Source organism: Anas acuta, chromosome 11 (genome assembly GCF_963932015.1).
Source record: "Anas acuta chromosome 11, bAnaAcu1.1, whole genome shotgun sequence".
Classification (NCBI taxonomy): domain Eukaryota; kingdom Metazoa; phylum Chordata; class Aves; order Anseriformes; family Anatidae; genus Anas; species Anas acuta.
The window spans coordinates 17449379-17461443 of NC_088989.1; the positions used below are offsets into that span (position 1 = coordinate 17449379).

The 12065-nt window shown below is 41.8% G+C and overlaps 1 protein-coding gene across 4 annotated transcripts in view; it reads right to left on the reverse strand.

The window, feature by feature from the left end:
• Positions 1-6453: 6453 nt before the first annotated feature.
• The window catches only part of VGLL4 (vestigial like family member 4), a 90253-nt gene continuing 84641 nt past the window's right edge, over positions 6454-12065 (reverse strand). For all 4 annotated transcript variants that reach the window (XM_068695160.1, XM_068695159.1, XM_068695161.1 and 1 more), the window contains 2 exons: positions 11063-11183; positions 6454-9276 (listed from right to left, as the gene is read on the reverse strand). In XM_068695160.1, coding sequence (XP_068551261.1) covers positions 9008-9276; positions 11063-11183 — 390 coding nt within the window. In that variant the 3' untranslated portion in view covers positions 6454-9007. The remainder of the gene's footprint in view (positions 9277-11062; positions 11184-12065) is intronic.

Consider the following 12065-nt stretch of genomic DNA (forward strand, 5'->3'; position numbering starts at 1 on the left):
AATGAAAAAAAAAATGTTTTAACTAACTAGAAATAATACAACTGAAATAGTTTATCACTGGTACATTTGCAGGGCACTTGCAGGGCAAGCGGGCGATCAGGCTCAGTCAGCATGGGTTTATGAAAGGCAGGTAATGCTTGACGAACCCAATCTGCTTCTGTGACAAAGTGACGCGTTTGGTGGATAAGGGACGGGCTGTGAATGTGGTCTACCTTGACTTCAGGTGCCTTTGACACCATTACCCACAACATTCTCCTCAAGAAACTGGCTGCTCATGGCTTGGACTGGTGCACGCTTTGTTGGGTTAGAAACTGGCTGGATAGTCAGGCCCAAAGAGTCGTGGTAAATGGAGTCAAGTCCAGTTGGAGGCCGGTCGCTAGTCGCGTTCCCCAGGGCTCGGTGCTGGAGCCCTCTACTCTTTAATATCTTTATCGATGATCTGGACGAGGGCATTGAGTGCACCCTCAGTAAGTTTGCAGATGACACCAAGTTAGGTGCGTGTGTCGATCTGCTCGAGGGTAGGAAGGCTCTGCAGGAGGATCTGGATAGGCTGCGCCGATGGGCTGAGGTCAACTGCATGAAGTTCAACAAGGCCAAGTGCCGGGTCCTGCACCTGGGGCGCAATAACCCCAAGCAGAGCTACAGGCTGGGAGATGAGTGGTTGGAGAGCTGCCAGGCAGAGAAGGACCTGGGAGTGATGGTGGACAGTCAGCTGAATATGAGCCAGCAGTGTGCTCAGGTGGCCAAGAAGGCCAACAGCATCCTGGCTTGTATCAGAAACAGTGTGACCAGCAGGGCTAGGGAGGTGATCGTCCCCCTGTACTCGGCTCTGGTGAGGCCGCACCTTGAGTACTGTGTTGAGTTTTGGGCCCCTCGCTACAAGAAGGACATCGAGGTGTTTGAGCGGGTCCAAAGAAGGGCGACGAAGCTGGTGAGGGGCCTGGAGAACAAGTCCTACGAGGAGCGGCTGAGGGAGCTGGGCTTGTTCAGCCTGGAGAAAAGGAGGCTCAGGGGCGACCTTATTGCTCTCTACAGATACTTTAAAGGAGGCTGTAGTGAGGTGGGGGTTGGCCTGTTCTCCCACGTGCCTGGTGACAGGACGAGGGGGAATGGGCTAAAGTTGCGCCAGGGGAGTTTTAGGTTGGATCTTAGGAAGAACACTATGGAAAGTGTTGTGAGGCACTGGAACAGGCTGCCCAGGGAAGTGGTGGAGTCACCATCCCTGGAGGTCTTTAAAAGACATTTAGATGTAGAGCTTAGGGATATGGTTTAGTGGGGACTGTTAGTGTTAGGTCAGAGGTTGGACTTGGTGATCTTGGAGGTCTCTTCCAACCTAGATGATTCTGTGATTTTAAATGTAACACACAAGCCGTACGTCATTAAGAGAATCACGGTATTTTACTGTCTCAGGAAGCAGGAGATTTGAGCTTTGTGTTTTCCTGAATTAGAAAAGGTAATGCTGATTGCAGCATGAATAGCAGGACACTATCAGAAGCATTCTGCTTGCATAGTATTTGCTCAAACTGAGTAAACAGTTTAAAGATAAGCAGCTTTTTGACTATTAAATGTAGCTGGCATCTGGCTGACACGGCTTCATGTTGACAGATGCCTTTGTGTCTGTCTTTGTGATGGAGAGCACACAGATGTTCTCCTTAGCATTTAAGGAAGCTGCTGCTTAGCAAAATAAAATGTAAAATTAGAATGAACAGCACAACCATGAGTAGTGTAACTGCTTAGCCTCCCAGGAAAAAGAAATGGAAGAGCCTCCTGCAGTAAGTGTTCTTACTGGAACTCAGTAGCTGCTTGCTCATTTTTTAAAAATAGCCTACAGAAAAAAAATCTGGTTTTGCGCCTGTTCAAATATAAACGCATGTCAATCTGAATGTCCATGTATGACTAATCCCATGCCAAGCATTTTTAACAGAGAAGCGTGTCAGTCAGATGTAAATGCTTAATACACCAATTAGCAGTTAGAAAACCCCTTAAGTGAGTGTGCATTGTTGGCTCTTGAATTGGGCTCCTGATTGTGTCACAAAGGAAAGTACGGGAAATCCGTATTTAGTATTTTTGAGGGTGCTGGTGGCACCTGGGGATGGAGGCTGCCTTCAGTACAACCTTGTCCTCTGGCACCAGAGGAAGGAGCAGTGCAGGAGGTGCTCGGGCTGGGAGCAGCGTGGCGCTGCGGCACCATGCCCACTGCACAGCAGCTCTTTGGGCACGTACCTTGGTCCCATCCCGAGGTGGTGCATCTGGAGAGCTGCTGCTCTGCTTTCTCTTTGCACATTCAGGAGCCCTGAACAAAGCCTGAGAGCTGTGCCCAGGGTGATGATGTTGCCTGGGCACAGCCCCGAGAGTGTGCACAGGTGGCCTGCACAGGGGTCCCAGCCTCCCACTAGCGGGGGGTGGCTGTGGTGCTCTGCTCCCTGGAACATGCCTTGGTATATCTGGGGGTTCGAAAATGGGATGGTCAGATTTGCTGGGAATTACACGGGAAAATTTGAAACATTTCTGCAAATAAAAAGCCTGCTGTCAAGCTAATTAGCCTAGGTTAAAACACAGAGAAACATCTCTGTGTTTTAAACAAAGTGCATCTCCTTATTAGAACTGTGTGGCAGACCAAGGACGAAGAAACTCAGACTGTACTTTTGAACTAAAAGCTCCAGGGCTCTTCAGAAGATTCTCAACTAGTGCAAGGTGCTCCTCCTACCGCTTGCAAGTCAAGTAAAATGTATAAACACCAGATTTGTCCTTAGATTTAATTAAAAAATAAAGTTTAATTTATTGTATTGCAGTTTAGTCATTGATTTTGCAAATGCTGTTCTATTCTGGATTTAGTCTTCTGCAGCTTGCTTCAGCCTGTGCTGGGGGAGCGAGACCTGAGTTTGCTGAGATACTATTAAATTATTAAATGCCTCAGAGAAAATTTCAAATTAGAGAACAGGAGAAAAAAGCAGTGCCTGCAGCTTTCGATCCAGAATGAAATTACTTGCTGTCCTTTACCTTTTCTACAGAAATGGTTGGTTGATGACAGCGTCTCCCTGGGATGATGCTTGGTCAGGATTAAGCCTGAATGCACTCAGGAAATCCGCTGCAATCCAGATGGCTTAATGCTGAGGGATGAGCACCGCTGGGAATGCCACGTACTGAAGTCAATCAGGGACTGGCACTCAGGAGACTATGGTTATATTCCCGGTTTTGCACGTGTGTAGAGGTAAGTGGTATTACACAGTTTTGCTGGCTCTAGCCTGAATCATTTCAGCTCCCTGGGCCTCAGTCCCCCTCCATCACTAAAGCGAGATAACTGAGTCTCGTTTTCAAGGCTTATGCCCTGCTGATGGAGGAAAAAACATGTATTAAATATCACTCTTGGTGAGCAGCACTGCCCCTGCGAGCCTCCCAGCACCTCTCAGGGGTGTACAAGCCTCTCCCATGGGAGGTGAATGTACTCCTTAGAGTGTCTGCTTGGAGGAGCATTCCCTCGGGCACCTCTGGAGCCGCACGGTGCTGTTGCTTTGCATGCTGCACTGGGAGAGCACCAAGTGAAACTAGGGCAGCTGACTGAAGAACAAACCAGCTGCTCTGGAACTATATGTAACTATAATTTAAAATAAGCAATTAAAATATCTACCCTGGCTGTCTTATAACCAAGTAATGCACTTGAGATAGCTGTTCCACAGAGAGGGGCAAAACGTTCCCATTACAGCAGAGATAAAAAATTATTGTTATTAAATCGGTATATTTCTGGAATATATTTCCTGGTCTTTCAGGAATAAAGTGTGCTTCAACACACAGCATAGTCCAGCTGCGTAATAACTGCCTGGTAAGGAAAAAGAGAGGAGACACCCTTAGTATGCTATGTGCAATACATTCTTGTATCTTGTATCCGTGCCAGATGCAATGGAAGCTTTCGTGCATCATGAAGATGCAGACTAGTTTCTTATTTCACTGTTCCTCAAGAAGGATTTAAAGGTAGTAAATATTCTCCTCAGCCAAGCATCAGCGTGACAAAGCATCTGGTGAGCAGAGCTGTTACACAACATTTCAAATACTTCTGATGCGTTTTGCTAGGATCACGTTAAGCAACATCACATATTGGTGTGGTGGTTGGATACTGGAGCCATCCTCGTTCACATGGCCATTGTGGGTCATCTCTTTTGTAATGTAAGAAGTTATTACAACATATATGGTGGGTTATAACCAATTGCTGTTGTCCGAAGGCTTCTGAATAAGGCAGAAATATAATTTTACATCTTTTCTCTCTCAACTGATTTGGCCTCCTAGGAATATCTGGATTTGTTGCCACCCCTATCAGCCCCTGCACCCTTCTGGGAGCAGTCAGCCCAGCCGTGACAGTTCAGCTGCCGCTTGTGAAGCAGCTTCCGAACCGGTGGTTACGACTCAAACGCACGATGGTGAACTGGTTACAATTTTGAGTTTTGTGCATTTGCCAGTTTTGAAGCCTAGCCATTCAGTTACACAGTGCAGTAGTGTAGCTGCTTTATGAGCAGCTGAGCAGTTGCAGTAGTTCCCTGCTGAGTTCTCTGCAGCAGTGGCAGGAACCTCTACAGCCATATGACTTCAAGATGCTTGCATTCAGCACAGACCATGGAAGGAGCAAAACTTGAGTTTGTTACTGTCTTTAAGCTCCCTTTACTGTGTCAGATATTTTTTGTTTTAAAGGAACTAAACATTGCGCTAGGTCCTTTCTGTCCTACGGGGTAAGTACAACCTGCTGGATAGGTTCAGTCGTTGTTTTCCAGTGATTAGGGAAGTACAAGGTCAGCAACTAAGCACAGTGCATGTGTCCGTATACACAGTTATGTACACCTCTTGTACAGTTATTGTGCCAGTTTAGCTTCTACATGTATTTGCATATAAAGTTCATTTTCAGACCTAAAGCAGCTTGAAATACATAAACCCTGCATTCAGGAGAGGTGCAAGATCTCTATGCAGCAAGATCTCAACACAGTCTATTGTATATGTGTGATTTCAGATCTGTCGTCTGAAATTAATTCAAAACAATTTTAAAGTAGCAAAAAGAATTGGGGGGTGGTGGTGGTGTTTAACAGCACAGCTGGATGGTGCCTTTAATTTTGCTCACAGGGAAAGATAAGCTATTACAAATAGTATTACTATGAAGTGTATGTGTACAGACCAGTTTTCTGAGCTGTGGTGCTATGCTTTTGTATAAAATGTATACATGCTGCTAATGAGAAAAATAATGTGTTAAGAAACCAAATTCCTGTATTTTTCCTTTTGCCATGTGGAAAGTAGAACACACTATAAGCTACTGACCTGAAAGATAGCAATGCTGCTTATGCTGTTTCATGTAGTCCCCAAAATGTTGATGTAGGGATGTCTTTTTCCTAAAAGGAAACCAGCTCCCTTCAGAAAGCAGACTGAGAGGCGTGTGAGGCTTGTTGTAGTTGGCCTCTCTCCCAAAAACTCTTAAAGCATATATTTAGGCTTCTTTCCACCGATAGTTAGCGAGGGATGGTTTTTCAGATGTGTTAAACTAATCATTCTTGATGTGTTCTCATGGAATGTCCCACACCCCAAAATAGCCATTTACTTCAACAATGTATATGCACGTAATGCCTGCTTTGTTTTTCAAGGCACTTAGTCATTTCAACTACAATACAACAGTAACTTTGTCTCTTGATATTTTTAGGGGCTCCCTTTGGAAATTTGGTGACACATCTGCTGTATTCAGAGTTGAAATTCTTCTGAATTCTTGCCTGGTTCAGCCTGATTCACCTGAACTTTCCCTAGATCAGGTAAGAAGAACATTAATCCTTAAAAACAATTAATTGGTCTCTTGTCAGATGAATGATCTGTTGAAATGCTGCTTATCCAAAACACAAGACCATGGCTATCTCCATTTATAATACAGCTGTTTTGAGGGAATAACTTCTGTTCTCTAGATAAAACTTGAAGACTTTGAGAGACAAAACAAAATGAAAGGAAACAAACACATTGGTCTTCTCACAAACAGTACAGAAATGCTTGACTAGCTGCTATTTTCCAAAACAGAAACTGTTCAGGAGCTGCTACTGGTGAGCTACATTAGGAGGATGAACAGCTGCCTCAGCCCTGCATGGAAAGCAATACTGGGCAACCGCTCAAAGACCTGAGCAGTGGGAGTTCTGCCAGTGGCCTGGGATGTGCTCCTAAAGCTGGTGGTATTTCTGTCCATCACGGCAGTGGCAGCAACAGGTTGTCTTTGTAGTTTGAAAGCCTATTACTTGGCGAATGCCTTAGCTGGGGAGGAAGAAACGAATATAGCTATCTCCAGTCACATCAACAGGGTAACAGAGTCCCAAAATGAGATGGGTTTCCTCAGAAGAAAAAAAACAGGACATGAACAGTAGTTTGTTTCTGCTTCCAGCTCATGAAGTACAGAAATCAGTTTCCTTTCTTACCAAACAATACAGAAGAGTATGTACACACCTGTGATTTAAGAGCACTTTATTGTTCTTTAAGGCTACTTTTAAGTACAAAAAAAAAGATGGCCTGCCAAACCTTTTTTTTTTCCAGGTGAAACAAGGCCACAAAAGAATGGTATATTACAGATTTACAAACACAGAGAGAATCTTTCCAACTGAACTGTAGATAACCTGGCTCTGTGAAGAAACTTCACCACGTCATGATGGTGAGTTCAGTTTAGTTTCCTTCCACCTCCCCCCAACCCTTTGGCTTTCATGGCATTATTGTCTTTAATATATGTTTTACTGGACATATCACATTAAATCTTTATTGCCCTCAAATCCATTTACCTATCTCAGATAAGTAAATGTAACCTTGTAAAACAGCTATTATTGAAAATATTAGCTTTAAAAACATTATCTTATTTGTGTTTACAAAGAAATATAGGAGTCACATTTTCCACAGAGTCCATCTACAGTATTAGTATTTTACTGTTATAATGCTCAGTAGCCTGTAGCAATAACAAACTAGTGGCTATTAATGCTAATGCAGTGTTCTCATAGAATAACTGTGTTCCTGCACTTTTACTGTATTACAGACAAATCTACAACAAAAAAAAGATCAACTTTTTTCTCCAAACAAAAAAATGAATGATTACAATAAAGGAAAGGGAAAAATTAAATAGCTACATATCATTAACAAATTAATTGTTCCTCAAAAAATACCTACAAATTTCTCTGTACATTCTTTACGCACAGCGTAACGATGGTCTTAAAGTTACCTATATAAAAAAGTGTTTTTTTAACAATCTTCCTACAGAGAGTAGGGTACTGAATGCCAAAGCAAGTAAGCGTTGACTACCCAGTAAGATGGTAGTGAAATGTGTAAAACTGGGGGCTTAGGGTTTTTTTTTTTGCCTTTTTTTTTTTTTTGATTTTTTAAAGAAAATTGAGCAGCCACCTTCTCAACAAGAGTAAGAGCCAATCTCCTGATCTTTCTACCCTGCACCTTTTCCAAATTAAATAGCTTAACTTTAAAAAACCCATAAAATAAAAGCCACAATGGACCCAATACTGTAACACAGTCCATAATACATCACATGTAGTTTATCTTCCAACTAGTTCTAACTTTCTACACTGAACCAATCATTTCAGGTAACCCAGTATAAAAAAAAAGCCCTAGTTGCAACTGTACTGGGAAGATGGAATGTATGGGGGAGAGTAGTTATACTTAACAAGAAGAAGAGAAGCTCTTAGTACTAGCACAGCTGTGGTTTTTATGCCTGCCTCTATTGCCTAATTTCTAGTTAGTAGCTATTAATATAGCAAATGATAATAAATGCAGTAATACCTGTATAAAGTTTTCTAATGGAGGAATGTATGCTGCAACTTGGCATAGGTTTATGAATAAGCTTACAAAAATTAAAGATCATATTTCACAAACTGTAACAATCTGTTGTCCAGCCAAGATACGTAACGGTAGCAGTTTCTGCAGCTAGTTAAAGGTGGATTACACAGACTTAGTTTTAGGAAGCAAATTCCTGTTAAGCAGACAGTGCTGCAGACAGAAACAATTACTTAGTCATGCGCAAAGCTATAGCATCCTGTACCACGCATCATATATTTCTAAACTGCGTCATTTGAGGCCTGTCCTGAGGCTGTCCTCTTTTGCTGGCTGCTACTAAAGTGAATATCAAATACAAATATCATAGAGTACAACTGTACCAGCAGTAAGTATATCTAGGATTGTTACTGACAAAAATAAACTAATTCTGAAGAAAAGCTAATAAGTATTATGATTCTTACTGTCTATACATTAATAGATACCAGCTATTTTTCATAAAACATGCATCGTTAAGCACTATTGAACCCTCCAACCTCAGCTCTATTCTAACAAACTGCAGTGTTTAGGAAAAAATGCCCGTGTTCTGTAAATTATGCAGTCCAGTTGCAAGCACTAAGCACCTGAAATCTAAAGAGAGAAAGACCTATAACCTGTATGAGACTTCCCCTTCCAAAGCTGTTTTGCTTTAAGAAAAATCAAACTGATAGAAATGTCATCCTTAAACCCTTTTTTCAGCAGTTTGCCCTCAAAATATTAGCATCTTACCAGAAAGTTGCTATGCAACTTCAGTCCTCCTCCAATAGTGCAAATCATACATGACAGTTCTTTTCAAGTATATACATACAAAAGTACTTCACAGAGGGAAAAAAAAAAAAAAAAAAAAGCAATGTAAGCAAACCAGACAAATTCTAGTCTCAAGAAGCTAGTACAAGCAAAAAGCTTTTGGGTCAACCAACTATGTGTAATGGCTTTTGTGGATTAGCGTGCATTTTTTAAGGGGCAGCAGATTTGCATCAGAGGTTTCTTTGGTAATTGAGGCAGGAAAAAAGGATGCTACATCATATGAATCTTTATGAAATAGTTCCTGCTATCATCTTTAAAGGGCACCCTTTTACAAATAAAAAGTGAGTACACAAAAAACGTGTTGAAAACTAATCTCCCCTCCCCCAACACTATTTTAAGCACTGTTCAAAGCTCAGTCAAACCATGCAAATTCACAAATGTAACGGTCCTCTCTTCATGAGACTACGGAGGGCGAGTGATTATGATTGACCATATGGGAGGAAGGGGAAGACTGGCCCCGCCGTGAAGCAGACTCAGGACTGCTGGACACTCCGTCCTTCGCAGCTTTAATTTGAAGCCATGTATCCCCAAGTGCTTTGGCAAAGTGGTCATCAACTGATCCTGTGATGGACACAGAGTTTGCCACTGGCTCAGGCTCCTTGTAATTCTTGCCAAGGCTTCGGCGGAAGTGCTCTTCCACCACTGGGTCACAGGCAGTGGTAGCTAGGCAGGGAAAGAAGATAAAAAAATGCATTATTTCAGTGCAGGCAGGAATTCTTTACATCATTATAGAACTGGTAGCGAAAGTGGGGGTGGAGGGGGAGGGAAGAAGATGGAAGGATATAAAATGAAAACAAAAAATTGAGCTTTCTCTCTTGTGTGAGTGACCTGCACCAGGTAAGTATTTTCTATATAACTACTGTTCTCCCTTAAATTAGTAACAGGATTTTTACACAGCTGCAGTTCTGATTCTGTGCAAACTCTCTCCCAAAGTAATCACATAGAACTTATATTTAGGCTTAAACAGAATTAAAGATGGGAACAGTTTTTGAAGTCAGCTCCCGAGCCTTCTGGAATCAGTCAGTTGGGAGCAGGACCCTGTCCTAATTTACTGCATGCCAAAAGCTGATGTCAGGGTTTCATCCTGCTTGATGCGCTTGTTACAAGAGCCAGACAGAAAACAGCATGAATCGTTACCTCTGTATCAGGTACTACTAGCGTTAAAATGGTGTTATACAAGAGGAACAAAGAACCTTAAAAATCAGATTTTGAATAATAGCAATAAATAGTTCCTCAGACTAAATATTAGAGTGTTGCAAAATTACAACTTAGAAACAAAATCTGTGCCTAAATTATCTTTCAAAAACACTTAAAAGCATGGGATCTGTGCCATTGTCCTTCATGCTACAAAAAAAGGTTTGATGTGTCCTACAGTAAATCAGTATCATGCACAAACACCTCGTCAAGTGACGAGAGAGAAATATTTTCTGGAAACATTTTTAACTATTCCAAATCCCGTACAACTTCAGCTAGGGTCTCAGTGAAGAAGCTTTCCTTAGACAAGTAACAGCAGTTTTCTAGAAAACTTCTGTCTTAGATCTCTAACTGCCGCTGTCTCCAGGTGTAATGCATCCCCCAGGGTCTCACTTCAGCTTCTAATTCCAGTTTTCAACACTACATCAATCTTTTAAAAGAACTAAATAAATCCTATCATGGTCTTTTAGGTCCCCATGCATGTCATACTGGTGCTCTTACACTGCCACATTCTGGCTGATGAAGCTGCCAAGGAGTTGAACCAACCCAGGGTATTCTGTCTGAAAGGCTGCGTGCCGAATCTCGGCATCAGTAGCTACAACCCGATAGGAAGAAGACTGTGCTCTTCCCCTAGTCACACACACAGAGAAATTGAACACAAATTTTCCAAGGTTCGCCAGCATGCACTGCATGTATTGCATGGAAGGCAGAAAATGCCATCCCTGGGTTGCTATAGGAACTGCCCTCCAAAACATGTTGTGTTATCCATGCAGAGGAAGGTGGAGGGTATGTATGTTGGAAGAGTATTTGTATGTACAGGAAAAAATGTTTCTGACTGCAGCTGAATCATAAATATCCACTGACTACTGAAAGGCTGGGGAAACTAAAACATGGTTGGATTTGCTGGTCCTGTCTGCTTGCTGTTTGTCAGCTAGAGTAAAATAAATAGAATGACTTATTTGGCTGTGTGCTTGCTTGTCTTTTGTTGTTGTTTAAAAAAAATAAAAACTTAGCAAATTAAGAAAAAAGAACACCTCTCCCTGCCTTCTGCTGTGGCATGGCACTGATGGTTAGAAATACTGCAGAGGGCACCTGTGCTGGTACGCCTCTGGGTAGAGAAAAAGACTTGCCTATTCTTTCACCTCCTTTTATTCTTGGTAATACGCCAGTGCCTACACAGTTAAAGTTAGTGAATGATTTTGCTGGCCTCCACATGTAATCAGGCAGGCAGTTCGAATGCTGACAGGTAACTTACTGCTAGAGGGTCTTCTGTAGGCAGGCACAGCCGAACCGCAGCCGCTGTGAGCAATGGGGCAGTGGGAGAGGTTGCAGTTCCGGTTGTTGGCAGAAGCACACGTAATGACAGATGGACGGTTCTAACGTGGAAGAAGAAATTACACTGTCACTCAGTGAGACAGTTAGACAAACCCGTATAGGAGCACAACCCTGCAGAATCAGTTGATACGTACATAACCGAACTGAATCCCAGCACTGAAGTAACTCATAGAATATCCAGTTCAATAAAGTGCATTAATATCCCAAATATTCAGCTGTTATTTCCGTCTGTCTCATTAAAAAATACATTACGTTTCCATAATGGTTCTTAGTTATTTAAGTGGCAAGCCACCATACAAAAAAACAGATGGTATAAAAGCATTAAGGTGATTTTTGTAAGGACAGTTTCAATTTTGTATGCATTACATATGCAGCACTAAATGCTTATTTCATTATTTATCCACATCCTTGTGATTACAGGACAAATTTTAAAGGTATGCACCTTCTGAGTGTTAACCAAGTTTTAATGGCATCATTTTTCATTCAGAAGTTAGCCTAATTCTGTACTTCAGCCACAAAACAAGAAGCCAAGAAGTATAAAATATTAAAAGCTCCTGAGCAAGTTTTGACTGTAAGTACTTTCCTGTTGAAATTAATCTGCCTCTCTAGCACTAATTAATGATCATCATCCTTTTTCATTCAATGAAATACATGCAAATTAATCAAAATATGTATTCACATGATTTTAATTCCACTATGTATACTTTCTACAAAGCGTAAATACAAACTGCTCTCCTTACAGCTCTTTAGCATGTAAATGTCATATTGAAACAATGCCTTAGGAAAAGAAATGTCCCAGTTTCACCAGATGGCTAAAGGGAAATAATGCAGGTATTGAACTATTTTTGCTTTGCATCTTTGGTATATTTTGTTACATAAGGAGTCCCTTCTGCTTTACTCTATTCAAGTTAATTGTTCAGTGT